The sequence below is a fragment of the Musa acuminata genome, chromosome BXJ3-1, assembly GCF_036884655.1.
Source record: "Musa acuminata AAA Group cultivar baxijiao chromosome BXJ3-1, Cavendish_Baxijiao_AAA, whole genome shotgun sequence".
NCBI lineage: Eukaryota > Viridiplantae > Streptophyta > Magnoliopsida > Zingiberales > Musaceae > Musa > Musa acuminata.
In genome coordinates this window covers 23,586,702-23,605,322 of record NC_088349.1, presented here as the reverse complement: position 1 = coordinate 23,605,322, position 18,621 = coordinate 23,586,702, and the positions used below count along the sequence as shown (strand labels likewise).

At 38.0% G+C, this 18,621-nt stretch overlaps 1 protein-coding gene across 2 annotated transcripts; it reads right to left on the bottom strand.

Moving 5' to 3' along the window:
* Positions 1–268: 268 nt before the first annotated feature.
* Positions 269–14,910, bottom strand: LOC135629762 (histone deacetylase 10, chloroplastic-like). 2 transcript variants are annotated; one of them, XM_065137649.1, is made up of 9 exons: positions 14,753–14,910; positions 13,987–14,228; positions 12,790–12,864; positions 11,864–11,965; positions 4,703–4,774; positions 3,032–3,088; positions 2,526–2,777; positions 1,552–1,733; positions 269–723 (listed from the first exon to the last, which is right to left on the bottom strand). In XM_065137649.1, the coding sequence occupies exons 1-9, from the start codon at positions 14,799–14,801 to the stop codon at positions 423–425; spliced, it is 1,332 nt and encodes a 443-aa protein (XP_064993721.1). In that variant the 5' UTR covers positions 14,802–14,910; the 3' UTR covers positions 269–422. The 2 variants fall into 2 exon arrangements, with proteins under 2 accessions (XP_064993721.1, XP_064993722.1); XM_065137650.1 differs by lacking the exon at positions 2,526–2,777.
* Positions 14,911–18,621: the final 3,711 nt, after the last annotated feature.

Genomic DNA, 18,621 nt, shown 5'->3' with positions numbered 1-18,621 from the left:
TAGACTGATTCTTACAGGCCTACCATCTATAATTAAACCCCTAATTTTGTAAAAAGAAACAAATAAGATTCTTGTAAGACAGATGGTAAGAATTATCTCACAAACTAACCATACAGAAGAAACAGAAGGTAGTCATCATTCATGTCAGAATATCAAGTATACAAAAGATGTGCTATTTTCTCTAAAATCTATTAACATACGTTATTAGAAAGAAGGAATCTTCGACCAAGCCATTTATTCTACAATAGTCTTAAATATACTTGGCATCTAATCCGTCATGTAGTTGAATCTTTATCTTGAGTGAAAAATATGTACCATTTTCTATTATGCAATGTGTATCAAAATATACAACTGGAAATGACTAAAAGCTTATGGGTTGACTGATAAATTTCTAATGACTACAGTATGCAATTCTCAGAAGTTCAGAGAGAATGTATGTGTTTGGCCTTCTGAAGTACTTTTTTCACTCTAGACAAGGGTTCTTCATACAGCATTGCAGGATCATCAAACTGGGAAGCCAAGCTTGGTTCCCCAAGGAATGCTCGGAAGGTATCAGCAACAGAACTAGACAGAGATTGGAGATTGTATCCACCTTCCAAGAAGAACACACAGCGTCCGCCACATAGCTCATTTGCAAGTTGCTTTATGCTTGATGCTAGCATGTAGTATGTGCCAGTTGTAAATTGCAGACCAGCTAATGGGTCCAATGCATGAGCATCATAACTGCAAAGTAAATAAGAAATTAAAGATCAAGAGTTTGATGTACAACATTACTCTATGCACTATGGTGGATCTTTGATTTGCTAATACGAGGTTGACACCATCATTCTTCCTATGTTTCTGAAACATCATGCACTAGAGTTTTTAGAAAGAGAGCCCGCTATGTGCAGTATCCCATAACTTTTTATTACAGAGGTTGGAGCTGAATTGAAAGATATTGGCCAACAGATGGAAATTAAGTAAAATTCTTGGAAGAATAACTGCATTTGCAGTTTCTATATAGAAGTTGCATAAGATCCATGATGTGATTGATGAAAAAGATTTTAAACTGAAAGATAAGCTCCATGGTCAGACTACAGAGCCCTCAGGATCCTATTTTAAGACCTCTTTCAACAACTTGAGTTCATTATGTAATTAACTGTAGTTTCTATATATAGTTGTCATGACTAGATGCGGTGAATTAGTTAAAATCAGTGATGTGAAAAGAGATAAAAAGGAACCTAAGAAAAATTTAGTAGTGGCATGAGTCATCTGCATGACCATTGAAAAATGAGCTCCAATTCCTATTTCATATATAAAGTTGTTGCATTTGTACAAACTTGTTATTGGGCTAATCACTAGAGCTTTTGTTCAAAAGCTAAGAATGTGATGCTACAGAGACTTCTAAATGTCACATTTTTTCTCCAAAGGTGTTACCAGTGTATACAAGGTATCAGCAAGTTTATTCTGTACTAACATTTTTCACTTTTGCCTTCCTAAATAATATCATATGTTTTTGCTTCCTGCAACCAGAAAATAGCAAGAAGCATAGTAAATGGCAGAGAAACTGACCCAGCTGAAACAAGAACTATGTCAGGCTTAAATCTTTGGGCACATGGAACAATGACCTCATCAAATACAGATCTCATTGAATTATCTCCTGACCCTCCAGGTAGAGGCAGATTAAGTGTTGTTCCTTCACCACTGCCTTGACCAACCTGTTCAATCTTGCCAGTACCAGGATAACTTCCAACCTATATCAAACAGATTCCCACAGAAATTCAAGAGTGAAAAGCCAGGTTCTCCTAAAGCAATGTGGGATCCAGTGTCAAAACACAATTCAATAGTGCAAAAGAAGGTAAATCTTACCAATATATGAGAAATGGTAGCATCTACCAGTGCAACATAAATCTTTATTAAGCATTATAAAATAAAATGTTCTGTATCAATCAGATGACTTCAACCTAAACTAGCCTCTAACTTCAAAAATCACTATATCTGCAATCTCTGTCAACAGTTTGAAATAATAAGAACTAACTACTCATAAACTTATTGGCTTCGTAATCATATATCACCGGTAATTTATAAGCAAAGGAATCAATTGCCATAATGCTCTAAACAGGTTCCAAATAGACTGTACACCTCTATGCTAATTGCATCCATGAAAAGTAAAAACAACTACTAAGAGAAGTAAGAGTCCCATGAATAAGCATATCTTCAATATTGATTGTATTGTTATAATGTATAATGATAAACAAGAACACTAAATATCAGCTAATTAAATATTTAGGCAATGAACAATGTTAAAAAAAATTCAAACTCTTTCCCTCCCAATATTAACTTTGATAAACTTTTTAATTTAAACTTTATAATGAAATATTTGAGGCAGTACATACACATTTATCCACACAACAAGTACAAAGCCATACAACCTGCTGTAACAATTGCATACAGCTTATCTTATTTGCAGCAGGGGAGATAATCTAAAGAAATCTAAGGTTTATCATGGATGTACTCATATAATATGTGAAAAAAAACCAACTAACCTGATGAGTAGAAATGAAGAATACATCTGGATCATCATAAAATGCATCACATGTTCCATTACCATGGTGAACATCAAAATCAATTATAAGAACCTTTTTCAATCCATGTGCATGTTGTGCATGGCGTGCAGCAACCGCAATATTTCCAAAGACACAAAAACCCATAGGACCTTTTGGAACTGCATGATGACCAGGTGGTCGTACTAAGGCAAATCCTATAGGTGGATTGCGGGTGGCCATTGATGCTTCAACCTATAGACAAACATGCATATTTGTTGGCAAAGAAACACTGCAGGGAAAGATTTACTAAATCATAATAGCAATAATGATATAAAGAGTAGACCATAAAGAAACATATATTTTACATATACCTTTTACCTTGTGACTAAAAGTTTGAACACAATTGCAACAGAGGGATGTGAAACAATTCATGTAAAGAAGTGTGAACAATTGACATAAACAACAAGATGGAGAAACAAAGCTAGATTTCCCAATTATTATATTACCACTGAATCAACTAAGGAAATCCCTGCACCGGCTGCAATAAGTGCTTCTTCAAATGTCTGCAAATTATAGCTGGATTATTAATAAATAAATGTAAAAGGTAAACAACAACATTAGTATTAAAATCACCAGAATTATCTTATTTAAAATATACTCTGATTTATGGACAAAATAAACTAACAAAGTTTCAGTGAGTGTGATCATGTGCAAGTCCAATGGAAGGATTCCACTAACAAGGTCCAAAAAGTTAAACACATGCAGCATTTTTAATATTTACAACTTTCAATTCACATGTAAGATCAATTAATATTATAACATATTAGAATAGAAGATCTTTCTTATGATTGTAAGTCAGAACCTATGCCTTTCAAACTTGCAAATCATTGTGTGATTTTCTTCATTATCTATCAAATGACAAAATGGCTATCTACTGGAAACCACAAACACCTCCCTCGTACATGCAAACTCTAATCAGCAACCATCATTAGTTGACTTCTTTTCAATCACATATTATCAATACAGCAAGAATAAGTCACAAATTTCCAACCTTTGGGGTTGGCACATGGAACTTTTCCCACTGTTAAATGTCCAATGCATCTAGCTGGTGAACAGTGTAGTATGGGAGACTGCAAATGCAAGCCACAGTGTTCAGCTAGGCAAGAGAAAAAGAATAAGACATGAAAATGTGTGATTAACATTAGTTTCTTAAATTTATCTTACATTTAAAATAATATAATTAACCACTCTATTTATGTTTTTTTTTTTTGTTCTCTTATCCCGTCTCTTCATTTTCCTTCCCTTTCTTTCTTCTCTTTTCTCTTCTCTTTTATCTTTTAGAAACATAAGCAAAAAAAAAAATGGGGTATTTATGGCAAAAGCAAAAGACTAAGACAATAACATATGAAATTAAATAATAGTTTTTCATTTTTATCTTATATTTAAAGAACATTGTAAAAATAATTCTGTTTCAATTATGTTTTTCTATTATTTATTCTCATCTCCATCACTTATTTTCTCTTCTCTTTTCTTCTCTTCCTTTCTTCTGTTTTCTCCTCTCTTCTCATGTCTTTTTGCAAAATGAGAAAAATTAAAAATTGGTTTAAAAATGGTCGATGGGTGGGACTCATGTCTCTGCATGGTTGGGATCCGAGAATGGGAGATTTCCAATTAAGATTGTAATAGGAGATGATCCTCTAAGAAGGAAATCATGTCAGCCACAGCATTTATATCCCATGAGTTGGGATTTCTGATCCCTCCCGTCTCATCTTTCTCTTTCTCTACTTCCCTTCCTCTTTCAGTTTTTCTCCTCCCTTTCTGCTCTCTATTTCTTTGTTGTCCATGATGGCAGCAATATCGGGCAGCATCCTTTGCAGTGATGGTGGCAACAAGCAGAGAAGCAATGAAAATTAATGCTAAAGGACTTTTATGTAGTGAATTCAATTAGGAAAATTAGCACAAAGCAATGAGCATTATAAATGTTCCCCTTCTGTGAGGATTTCTAGTAAACAGGCACACAGACACCATGAAAAATAGTGGATCTCATTTCCAAAAAGCGGCACAGATGATTCTCATATACTACATGATTTGTTATTTTGTTATGCAGATTATTCATTAGAAACTAAAAAAAGAGAAAACAAAGAAAAAACAATCGATATATAGGAATAAGTGGTTACAGTTTTTGTGGCATATGTTGGCCCAGATCCGTCAATAAAAATGATACCTTCATCAGTTGCCTTAGACATGGCCTACAGAACATATCAAACGAAGTTAAGTTTGTCATCTAGTTTTGCGATTAAAGAATCAGAATGCTAGAGCAAAGATTAACATCCATATGGAATCTGTTTGACAGCTTAAATTGGAAAGTAATCAGCACATTAAAGATGAAAGTGTATATAACATGACAGCCAACCAGTTTGAATGAAAAAAAAAAAACTCTAGCTAACCTTGCACATAAACAAAATGTTTTAACAACTTGCCTCGAGGTTATATAATGTCAACATGATTCAAAAAATGCATGGCGAAGTTCAAAAATTGATTCAAGGAATTACACAGTATATTGAAATCAGAATCTGTGACAAAAATGCTGATATAAAAAAAATTTTGTACTTTGTATTGGGTTGCTTTCAATCAGCAAAGAGATGTCATAGCTATCAGTAAACAACTTGTAATTTATGAAGTTAACTGAAGAAAAAAATAGAAAATCAACATGTTGTAATCATAAATATGAATACAAATGCATTTAATACAAGATATTAGTTTTCCTATCCATAGCTACGTGCAACATTTGCAACAAAAATTGATCACGAGAATAAATAGAGTGAGATATATAAAATCTAGTTAATCTATTACCTTTTGCTTCTGTACATCATAACAAAGAAACTACTAAATACCCTTATACAATGCCAATGGAGGAAAAAAATTGCCCATATTTTACTTAGGTGACTGAGAAATGCAATGGCAAGGAGAAGGGTCTGTTTCTTAAACTTCGGACTTAAAGATCATACTAAGAACAATCCACGTTGATTCTTCAGGTGCCTAATATCAAAAGTGATGGAAGAAAAAAATATCATTGCAAAATTGGCAGCCATACAGTAAAATGTAAATTACCCAGCAATTGATTAAAGAAGTGACAGAAAAAAAGAAATGTCAGCATTATTGACTGAAACTGACTGGATTGTCCGGGTCAAACATCATCAACTTGATTGACCTAGTCTAATCAAATGGAGGCAATGAAACTTGAGGTGCACTTACTGTTCCAAGTAGCCAAGAGATATTGTCAGCAAGGAAGGGAAAAGAAATTTTTGGGTGGTGTTTTGTCAAGGAGCAATGCACTCTAGGTGTTTAACGCATGTCCATGACACTTTTCCATTCTTATTTCTCATTGTTTTCTGTGTTTTCGAGTGCTTTCTTGTAGGCAGCATATACAGGACAGGAAACACTACCGTCAACCCTATTTTTGTTTGTTGTCAGTGTTTTTGTTTTGCGTTTCCATCATGCAAAACTTGGAAACGTTTCTAGCTCTGTGGTGTCACGCGAAAGGGAAAATAGCCCAAAACAGTCTCATAGCCATGTGCAATAGGCTCATTTCTAGTTAACGAACTGCGTTAGCTGTCTTAGCACCTTGGAACCCCTTAGGTAGTACCAAGGCGGATGGGGCCTTGGGTATAAGTTTTGAGGGGTGATGCAACATCATTAGTATGCTTGTTTTCTATTTGACAAAAGCACTACGTGACCATTGGGCCTGCATCTACCTTCAAAACCCCCTTTATGTGTGCTCGTTCCAAGACCAGCCCAACTGGGGAAAAGAGATTTAACGAACAAGACTGGAAATTGATCAGGAGCATCAAAAGCTTGGTCAAAAATCTTCCAGACCTGGAGGTCCCTCCAGAGGAGTGCTTCATCATCTTAGAAACAGATGGTTGCATGGAAGGATGGGGGGGGGTATGCAAATGGAAGAAATACAAAGGAGACCCCAGAAGCTCCGAAAAAATCTGCACTTATGCCAGCGGAAAGTTCAGCCCTATCAAATCTACTATTGATGCAGAAATGCACGCAGTTATGAAGACGCTGGAAGCATTAAAGATATATTTCCTAGACAAGAAGGAAGTTATTATCCGAACAGACCGTTTTTGAGACCTTTTCAAGCCTAATAAAAGTTAATTGCTTTTTATTGCTTGTGATCTAAGTTATCTTGTCCTTTTTGTGCGCAATGACGGCATATTACCTGCACATTCACCTTTCCAACCTTTTCTGTACTATGCAGGTCCTTTGTGGACTACACGAGGTTAAGGTCTATGCTGACCCTTATAGGGTCAACTAAGAATATATTGGTGTGTCTACAACTAAGTTGCCAAAACCCTTCCTACCAATGTACAAGATGGAATAGCAATTTGAACTCAATGAAGGAGTCAAAGATCCAATCGACCATCCACATTAGGCATCATTTCCAGAGTGGGAGAATCTCCGGGACCTCTCAAACAAGCTGCTGGACGACAAATTTGAACTCAATGAAAGAGTCGAAGATCCAATCGACCATCTATATTAGGCATCATTTCTAGAGTGGGTGAATCTCCGAGACCTCTCAAACAAGCTACTAGACGACAAATTGCTCCAAGCTTATCTTTGTTCGCAAGTAACCTAGTGCTTTCGATGGGCAAGATCGGGCAAGCGATCATCAATGCTAAGCAAACGGTCGAAGAATCAGAGTTGGCGGAGGCCATGCAACAAAAGGATAGTGGTGACTACATCGAAAAGTTATAGTTTAATAGGTGGAAGAACATAAGGGAAATGCTTCCTATGCCACAAGTTGTGCAGAAGCAACTGATCAGTAAAGGCATGGCATTGCAACGACCTTGAGTCTATGAGAGACTCGACTACCCAAGAAGAACTCGGTTGAGAAAGCGTCGGATTGAAGGTCATGAACATCAAAGGATGAAGCATGGTACCGCAGCGACAGGTCTTTCAAGTGTTGACCAAACTTGTTCTCCGAAGGGGAGAGCATAGTTACAGCCGCAAAAGGAGTATAGACAATCCCAAAGGCATAACTAAAGTTATCAGACAAGCGCTCTATAAGATCGAAACCTATCCTAGGTTCAAGCAACACTTGTAGCACTCCAGAAGTTCAATGGCGAAAAGTGGGTGAAGTCAAGTAACCAGTTTAGAGCAAGGAGTACAACCAGAGGAATTTGAGTGAATCCATTCAAAGCAAGGAGTTCTGCAATATGGCATCGGTGAAGGAATAAGTGGGGGAGAATGTCATGAATCAATGCAGTTCAGGTGTTCAACGTATGTCCATGATGCTTTTTGGTTCTTGTTTCCTATTGTTTTTCACATTTTCGGGTGTTTTCTTATAGGCAGCATATACGGGACAGAAAACACTACTGTCAGCCCCATTTTTGTTTGTTGTTAGTGTTTTTGTTTTGTGTTTCCATCATGTAAAACTTGAAAACATTTATGGTTATGCGATGTCGAGCGAAGGGAAAAATGGCCCAAAACAACCCCGTTCTCATGTGCCACAGGCTAATTTCTGGTTGACAGCCTTATGGTATGAAACTTTAATTGTCTCAACACTTTAGAACCCCCTGAGTGGCATCGGGGTGGATGGGGCCTTGGGTTTGTTAGGAGCGTAAACGGCACTAAGAGGGGGCAGGTGAATTAGTGCTTTCGTAAAAACCTCGGTTTAGAAAATTTTCGTTCGATCAAACCCGTATCGGAAATTAATTTAACTTGAAACGTTCGTAAGAGTAGTGAGAAAGTAAATCAGTTTGCAATATGAATGAAAAGCATAAAGTAAATACAAACCAGATTTATAGTGGTTCGGTCGTCCTGACCTATATCCACTCTCAATTCCTCTTCATTCTAGGCCATCGGCTTTCACTACCGATCTTCTTTCAACGGACGAAGATCAACTATCATCTTACAACTCTTGCTCCTTTTCACAGGCTCAAGAGAGAACCTTCACACCTCTCTTTTACACAAGTCCTCACTCCTCTGTTAGAAAACTTCTAACTCTAAGAAGAAGAGACTCTAAACTTTAGAAAAGATTACAACACTTTTTTCTCGAGGATTCTTTCTCCCTTTCTACTCTATTTCTTGCATACCCAAGCAGAAATAGCTGGGGAATTTCTAGACCCCAAATGGCTTAAAAAATCGAGTAAAAAAATGTCTCATCACGGGTTTTCAAGGTACTAGCGATACCACCGCCCAATCTAGGCGATACCACCACCTGATGTTAGGATCAAGAGCACTAAGAGGGGGGGGGGGGGGTGAATTAGTGCAGCGGAAAACCTTCTACGAAAAATAAAAACTACGTTCGTTCGTTAAAAGTGATTTTGGTAAGAAAGCCGATTCGTAAATCACTTTAACTTTTGTTTAAGCGAGATGCAGCAAAGATTTAAATGCAGTTTGCAGTTATGATTCTAACCAGATAGTAGGCACAAACTGAAATATGATATTCGTACGAAAAAACTGATTTACGTCTAAATGTTGATTCATAAATCACTTGATTAAGCGAGATGCAGTTTAAGCAAGAATATAAAGGCAGTTTGCAGTTATGATAGAAATCAAAACATAAACGCAAACAGAAATATGATGATCATACGATGAAACTGTTTTACGTCTAAAACGCCGATTCGGAAAGTGCAAAGCTTTAAACCCGATCGTATATGTGCAGAAAGCAGTAAGCTTTAGAGGAGGTTTGCAGTAAAGATAATATGCTCAAAGTAAATGCAAACCGAGATTTAGAGTGGTTCGGTCAATCTTGACCGACTCCACTTTTGGCTTCCTCTACCGACGAGGTCACCGACGTCAACTAGAGGTCTTCCTTCAATAGGCGAAGGCCAACCACCCTTTTACAGTTTCACTCCTTTTGACGGGCTTAGGAGACAACCCTTACAGAATTTTCTCTCCTCTCTTTAAAGCTCGGAACTTGGAAGAAAAGAGGGAGAAGAACTTTTGGCCTTTACAACAATTTTGAGCTCTAAAAATCACAGAACAAGATCAGGATTTCGGTGTATATGCAGTGCCCTTTCAATGCTGAATGGGTGGGGTATTTATAGGCCCCAACCCAGTTTGAATTTGGAGCTCAAAACTGTCAATTCCCGGAATTCCGGGATTTAGCGGTTGCACCTCCTGACTAGAGTGGTTGCACCGCCTGGCAGAGCTCGAAGACTGAGCCTCTGGGCGGTGCCACCTCCTGTCAGGGGCGGTTGCACCTCCTGCCAGAGCTCGAAGATCGAGCTCAGGCGGTGCCACCTCCTGACTGAGGCGGTTGCACCGCTCAACCAGAGCTCGGAGACCAAGCCCAGGCGGTGCCACCTCTGTCAGGGGAGGTTGCACCGCCCAATCTCGCTCGGAGACTGAGCCCAGGTGGTGCCACCTCCTAGCTGGGGCGGTTGCACCGCCCAGTCTCGCTCGGATACTTAGCCCAGGTGGTGACACCTCTTGGCTTGGGCGGTTCAACCGCCTGGCAGAAATCAGGGTCCGAATGGGTTGATCCATTCGGCCCAATTTGGGTTTTTCAGGGGCCCAATTGCCCCAAGATTAAGTTAATGGGATCACCTCCCATTTCCAACTTAATCATTGTGCTAACTATGATTTTTCTTAAGATATTTACTGCAACTTGCTCCGGTGCGTCAATCGCTTCTTCCGGCGAGTTTCTGGCGAACTTCCGTCAATCATCCGATGAACCCTCGGTGATGCTCCTGCGGACTTCCGGAAAACTCCTGGACTTGCGACGATCCACTTGGCGAGTTCCGACGAGCTTCTTTGGCAAGCTCATGGACTTCTCGGATTGTTCCTGCAGAACCTCCGACGACTGTCTGAACTTCCGTCGAACTCTCGAACTCCCAACGTGATCATTGTTTTGACTTCGGCGCAACTCCTGTTGCATATCTTATTTTCATCATAGTTAATCCTGCATACTTATCTCAACATATAGATTAGATAACAAATGACAATTGACTTCATCATCAAAATCCGAGATTCAACACCTGACACATGGGAGACCGTGTACTGACGGTACTACCGCAAATATGGGTGATATCACCGCCTGACAATGGCGGTACCACCACTGGGTCTTCCGGAAAACGTACACTTCGTACGTTCTAGCTCATAGGCAATTCCATCGCCTGTTCTGGCGATGCCACTGCCTGACCCAACTTTCGGTCACTGAATGGGCCTCCCAATAGGTCCAACTCAGCCCCAGATCAGGCCCAATGGGCCCCTAATTGAGTTGGTATGGTTACATCTAAAACCAACTTAATTACAACTTAAACTACTTAGATCAAGACACGATTGATTACAAGACAAGAATACTATGTTGACCGGCATGTCATTGGTTTATCCGACGCTTCGTCCGAACCCTCGGCACATCGTCCTCTCCTTCTATCGGCACGTCAACCGATCCTCCGGCCCGACGTATTGCTCGATCCATCAACATATTGACCTCCCGCAACATCTGATCTCCTTGGTGCAATGTCCGATCCTTCCGGCCCGATGCCCGAACTTATGGCATAAAGTCCTTCTATCGGCACGTCAACCGATCCTCCGGCCCGACGTCCAATCTTTTGACATGATCCATTCTGGCCCAACGTCTGATTCTCCTGCTTCAATCGATTTGTCTTTCCATGATCGAAGTTAGTCCTGCGTCACTCAAACGTTGATTAGATCATAACTTCATCAATTGACTTCATCATCAAAATCCGAGATTCAACAAGGCTTATGTTTAAGGAATGATACAACGTCTTTAGTATACTCGCTTTCTATTCAACGAAAGTGCTAGGTGAACATTGGGTCTGCATCTACCTTCAGAACCCTGTTTGTGTGCCCTTATTTAGGCCATTTTTGAGACCCTTTCGTGCCTAGTAAAAGCTAGTTGCTTCATGTTGCTTGTGATCCCGGTTATCTTGCCCTTTTTGTGTGTGACAGTGGTATATTACCAACGTGTTTCTCTTTCTAACCTTTTCTTCATTGTGCATGTCATTTGTGGACTACACGAGGTTAAGATCTAGTCCGACCCTTACAGACAAGTATCACTTAGGTGTCACACGTCTTAGGTAATTCTAGCTAAGGACGTGATAGTTTGTCACCAAAGGATTGCTAGTGAGTTTGCTTAAAACAAAAGGTTGAAGCAGGTAATCATGTTCTTGCATCAATCCTAGTAGTTGAAAGAATTTCCACTTGTAAACTTATGGTGGATTATATTGACAACACTTCTTCATACTGGTGTTTATGGAGCTTGTAAAGTAAAGCAAAATGTTTGATGAGAAATATAGTTTACAACAAAAGAGAGGTCACACATGTTATGATTTACAACAGAAAAAAGAAACTACTACCTTCTCAAGGCCAGTAATGTAGGTTCTTGCATGGACACGTGCAATATCATCCATAGAAGCAGGTCGAAAGTTTTGTACTTCAAACACCTCCGAATAGCGGTACTGTAATTGACAATGTGTTATGCTTCCAATAAATATGACATAGCCTTATATGGAAGCAAAATAAAATTTACCATAAATTCATGGAGATAAAGGAGTATCTATTCCAATTAGTCTTATGGTATCTAATTTTACTCAAGAAATGAATACAATAACTAGATAAAAGACTGTATTATTTAACCTTGTAGTAGACATAAGAAAGAAGAGAAATGTCCAAAGAAGTTGAAACTTGTTTAAGAAATACACTATGCAAAACAATTATTAATACTTCGATTATTACAATTTTCACTAATGTATGATCAATCCATTTTTGAACTCTTCAAATTCCTATGCAATTATATTAACATATTATATTTTATGGGTCATGTATTTACTAAGAAGTTTTTTTATAAAACAAAGAAGGAAGAAAAGTTCATAGTAGGTGTTTAATATGCTTTTGCTCATGTAAATCACCAAATATTCTTTTTTAAATTTTGCTAATAGATCATGATCTGAAGTTCTCACTGAATTTGATTTGTGTGACTTAATCATCATTTATTGAACAATCATATTTAATTGCCATGTCAATTACTCCAATGATTTTGCACGTCATGTGGTCCAGCATTTAATGCACTAAGTAAAACATAACCAAACAAATGCAACATGCTTTATCCAAATTTAAGGAGCCATACCAAGAAATACAAACTACAGACTCAAAGTAGTCTGAAAGTACCATCAGAACTTACTAATATAGAAAATCAAAGATTAAAGAAAATTGAATATAACTTATGACAAGAAAACAAGATATTAAAATTGCTCTTAAAAGAAATATATAACATATCTCATACCTTAGGAGAGAGTTCCAACTTTTCAAGAGCATCAATAATTGCTGGCACCCTTTTATTTGATTCTGGGTGAGATTCCTGTATATACACTTAATTTGATTACTGTATTTAAGATTTCAGCAACTAATATTTTTTTCTTTACTATAGTAAATGAAACCAGATATTTCAGAAGACCTTACAAAGTCCTAAAACATGTAAGATATGTGTAAGAAAAGACAGATTAAGAAGATAGTTTGACTTAGTTCATAACATTGATGTCGATTTCTAAAGAAAAGAAAAATCCTATAAATAAAAACACATCCTTTCCATTGACTGTAGGATTGATTGGTTGGTGATGTTATCAACAAGGTATGGTAAATGAACCTTTCAATGAACTAGGACATAAAAAAAATTTCATGATTGGCTATGACATCTTAAATTAAAACCATCTCTAAGTTAATAGCCTTGTCTGTTAACTTAAATTAAAATTTTTTAAATTAAATATTCTTCATAAAGATTCTTCATGCTATGCTCATGGCAAATCTGTCAGCCATTTACCAAGAGCGTATTGTTAGGAATTGTTGTCTGAGCTATTAAAATAACCTGTAAATGTCGTAACAGGTCCTAGTTGAGTCTTGTTCATAATCTCAATTCTGTCCTCTGTGTCCATCACATGGTTCCCTCAAGCCATTTTACTACGCCATGGCAGGAAAATTTGTGTGTCATGGCTGCGGAAGTGGGTTGTCAAACTTTCTGACAGACTGTGCCACAAGGAGGTTAGGCATCAAGCAGTCTTACTATACTGAGGTCTTACTAGGCATCAAGCAGTAAGTAGGGTTTTCATTTGCAGCAGGCTGCAAAGTTCAAAAAGAAACAGGCTGACAGTTTGTCTACCATCTCAACCATCCAGGGATAGTACTTGAGAGGTAAATAAAGAATATTAAGTTGACCACTACCAATCAAGATTGTTTGTTGGCTTTCCCATTTACGCAGCCAAGTGACTGATCCCTTGAGAACTTTTGATTTGACTGACTTTTTTTTGCAGCTGTGTGAAGATGGAATGTTCCACGACTTAGCCTAACAGTGCTAAGCCCATGAATTTTCTTGAATACTGGAAGTCATTCTTATTTTCAATGATAGTAAATGAAAGTAGAATATCCTTCAGGAACCAAAAATTAACATGAAACATGAAATTATTGAAGGTACTCAAGAATAAATTACCTTATTATGACCCATGGCTGGTGCTATGCTATAGAGAATACGGGCATCATAAAATGGTTTTATGGAGGAAGCTGCCTTCATATCATCTTTGATGCCACTATCATTCTCTGCTGAGCTTCTTATGTTCAACGACATGTGCCGCATGATCCGTCTTTGAATAAACATTAAATAATCCTTTGATTTGAAGGTCAAACGAATCCTTTGGCCATGAGTATGTTGTCTAACTGATGGAAGCATGCACCCTACAGATTAGCCAATGCCATCTTCCTTTTAGACCATGATACAATAAGAAAGTTCGCTATCGTAAGAAGTGTACACGATTTAACACTCATACTCCTGACTTATCATCCTTGCTATATGTTTATTCCATATTTCTTGCTTGAAAAAAACAAATTTGATGTTCTAATTACAGAAAGAACTATTTAAATTTGCCTCAAGGGTGATGAAGTGCATGGCCATACTTGAATATAAATGGTAGCACTGGAAAATAGATCAGGTAGGTAGTGGCTGAGATATTAAATGTATAAATCATCTATAAAATGAGAGAACCAAGGGAACTTGGCAATTCTAAGAAAGGAAAAAAGTTCTCTTTTTCTTATCCCAAATTCTCTCCCCTTCTTCTTCTCCTTGTTCCACGTCGAAAGGACATTTCCACAAGCAACTGGACAGCAGAAAACAACTAGCACCGGAAGAAGAGATTTATTGACCAAGTAAAGACCTAACAATTTGGGAAGATTTCTTATTGTCGACGCAAAACGAGGATTACCAGCGAGGGTTGGAGGAGGCAGCGCTCGGAGCTCCATCAGCGGACTCATCTACGCTCACTGAGAGCATCCGCGCCACAACCCGTTTCGATGCGTTCGTTCTATTTTTTGTGATGGTGAATAAACATATATATGTATTTGAACGGCTTCCGAGTCGGCACAAAGACGATCTCAACAGCCCATCCAACGCCCTTTCAAAAGGAGTGTGTATAACAAAATAGAAAAGTCAAAATTCTTGTTATTAGGGCGAATTTCCGAAAAAAAATTCTGAATTTTTCTTGAGAAGTGATCCTATTTTCAGAATTTTCAAACAGCATATTGTTTTTATCTAATACCTAAAATACAGCATATTTTTTTAAATCAATTACATTATTCTTACACTGTGTTATAGTATTTTCAAATATATCAAAAAAATAAAATGTTCCGAATATTCTTTAATTCTTTCAAGAAAAAAATACAATGAACACTTTCACGTTCCAAATATGAAGACACACTTGGTAAATATTCAAAATTTTGTAATCTTGATAACAATCAAAAGTCAATCAACTTAATTTATTTATAGAATTAGTCACATAAGTTTCCTTCACTATAATTCAAATGTTTGATAATAAAAAGACTAACAATTCCATGTTTGTTGTTCTTGTTAGAATTAGTGCTTTCGAAAAATTATGATTTGAAAATTTTCATTCGAGGAAACTCATATTAGAAATGCTTTTAACTTAAAATGTGAATGAAAATAGTAAGCTAAGTAAATCAATTAGTAATAAGAATGAAAAGAATGAAAGGAAATGCACACCAAATTTATAGTGGTTCGGTCGTGGTAACCTACGTCCACTCCTGATTCCTCTTCCGTCGAGGTCATCGATTTTCACTAACGATCTTCTTTTCAACGGGAGAAGATCAAGTACCCTTACAAGTCTTTTCTCCTTTTCACAGGTTTAGGAGAGCACCATTTACAACTCTGTTTACAAGTAGTTCTCACAACTCCTTTAAAATGACTTAGAAGATTGAGAAGGAATATACTCAATAATTTCAATAGAGTTTGTATACTTAGAATCATAAGTTTTTCATGCTCTTTTCTTGCTATCACAAGCAAGAATGAGTGGAGTATACATAGGCCCCAAATGACTTCAAAAATAGAGCCAAAAAGTCTTATCCATAGGTTTTCAGGGTACTAGTGGTACTACCACCAGTATTGGACGATACCATCGCCTATGGCACTGAGCATTAGCGGTACCATCGCTTAACACAGTTTCAAAGACTGTGTTCTAGCAGTACTACCGCTAGTCTAGGCAGACCACCGCTTACATAGTCTCGAAGATTGTATTCTAGTGGTTCTATCGGTAGTCTGGGTGGTACCACTGCCTGACACTAGTAGTACCACTATCAGGTCTTTCGAAAATATATACTTCATACTTTCCAACTTATAGGTAGTTCCACCACCTAGTCTAGCGGTGCCATCGCCCGACCCAATTGCAGATCACTGAATAGGCCTTCTAATAGGCACAAATCAACCCTGATTCAGGCCCAATGGGCCCTTAATTGAATTGGCATGGTAACACCCAAAACCAACTCAATTAAAACCTAAACTACGATGATTAAGACATAAATGATTATAAAATATGAATCATATATTGTCCGGCATGTTCTTGGTGTTGAATCTCATATTTTAATGATGAAATCAATTGATGAGTTTATGATTTAATCTGCATTTTGAGTGATGCATGACTAACTTCGATCAGAAAAGACAAATCGATTAAAGCAAGAGGAATCGGACGTTGGGCTAGAGTGAAACATGTCAGAAGATTGGACGTTGAGCCGAAGGATCGATCGATGTATCGGCGGAAGGACTTCATACCATGAGTTCGGGCATCGGGCCGAAGGATCAGACATTATGTCAATGAGATTGGATGTTGTGGAGGTCAATATGCCGATTGGGCAATACGCCAAAGGAGAGAATGATGTGCCGAAAGATCAAACGAAGTGTTGGATGAACCAATGACATGCAGGATAATATAGGATTCATGTTTGAAATAATTTATTTTAATCAAAGTAGTTTAGGTCTAATTGAGTTAGTTTCGAGTGTAATCAAACTAACTCAATTAGGGCTCATTGGGCCAGAGTTGGGGCTATTCTGGGCTAAGAGAAAGGCTCATTCAGTGACTCTTAGCTGGCCCAAGCAGTGGCACCGCTAGGGCTGGCAGTGGCATTACTTGAGGCTCGGCCTCCTAAGCTGTCCAAACAGTGGTATCGCCCAAATCGACAATGGTACCACCCAAACAAAGTCTCCCAAACTGTGTCAAGTGGTGGTACCGCCCAGTTTTAAATTGACAAGTGATGGTACTACTAGTTGTCAGTCTGGCAGGTGGTGGTACCACCCAATATTGGCAATGGTATCACTAATGCCCCCAAAAATCTGAGGATTTGAATTTTGGCTCCAATTTTTGAAGCCATTTGGGGTCTATAAATACCCTATAAATTCCTGCTTAGAAAATACACAAAAGTAAAATAAAAACTTTGTGATTCCAAGGTTATAATATCTTAAAGTATAGAGTCTCTCCTCCTAGAGCTTAGTGATAGTCTTAAGGGAGGTGTGTGAGGGAACACTTGTAAAAGAAGGGTAAAAGGTTCTCTCCTGGACCTGTGAAAATGAAAAAGAGTTGTAAGGGTAGTTGATCTTCGCCCCTTGGAAAGAAGATCGGTAATAGAAGTCGATGGCCTCGAGTGAACAAGAATCGGGAGTGGATGTAGGTCACGACGACAAAACCACTATAAATCTAGTGTGATCTTTTCCTTTGCTGCTTACTTAGCTGCTCATTTTACTTTACATTTACTCTAAGTCAAGATTAAATACTTTCTGATATGAGCTTTATTGAAATGGTTTTTCTATATTGAATGAGTTTTTAAATCGACGTAATTCTTATGTAAGCACTAGTTCATCTCCACATCCCTCCCCCCCCCCCCCCCTTCTCTTAATGCCAATTTCAATCATAATAGTCGGTATCATAGCGATATTTTTCTCAATTAGTTTAACACTAAAGAGAAATAACTTTTGCCGGCAATCAAGAAGGTCTTTCTATCGTTTGCCATCTTATGTTCAATGGGATAGACTACGCATATTGGAAAATTCGAATGAGAGTTTTCTTACTTTTTATAGATTTTGATTTATGGAACATGTTAGGATCGAGAGCACTAAGAGGGGGGGGGGGGGTGAATTAGTGCAGCGGAAAACTTTCTACGATTAAAATCGAAAGCTGCGTTCGAACGATAAACACAACTTCTGTATGAAAGTTGATACTAAGCAAGGTTAAAGTTAAACTATGCAGGCAGTTTGCAGCTATGATGAAAACCAGAATATCGGCGCAAATTGAAATCCGGCGTTCGTACGAAGAAACTGATTTACGTCTAAATGCTGATTCGTAAATCACTTGATTAGATAAGACGCAGTTTAAGCAGGAGTATAAAGGCAATGTGCAGTTGTGGTAAAGCTCAAAACGTAAACGCAATCTGCAATATGATGATCATACGAAAAAGCATATTTACGTCTAAACGCAGATTTACGTCTGAACCTTGAAACTCGTTCGTAAAATCGCAAAGGGCAGTAAGCTATTGAGAAGTTTGCAGTGAAGGTAAAATGCTCAAAGGAAATGCAAACCGAGATTTAGAGAGGTTCGGTCAATCTTGACCTACTCCACTTTTGGCTTCCTCCACCGACGAGGTCACCGACGTCAACTAGAGGCCTTCCTTCAATAGGTGAAGGCCAACCACCCTCTTACAGATTCACTCCTTTTGACGGGCTTAGGAGACAACCCTTACAGAAGTTTTCTCTCCTCTTTTTACAACTCAAACTTTGAAGAACAGAAAGAGGAGA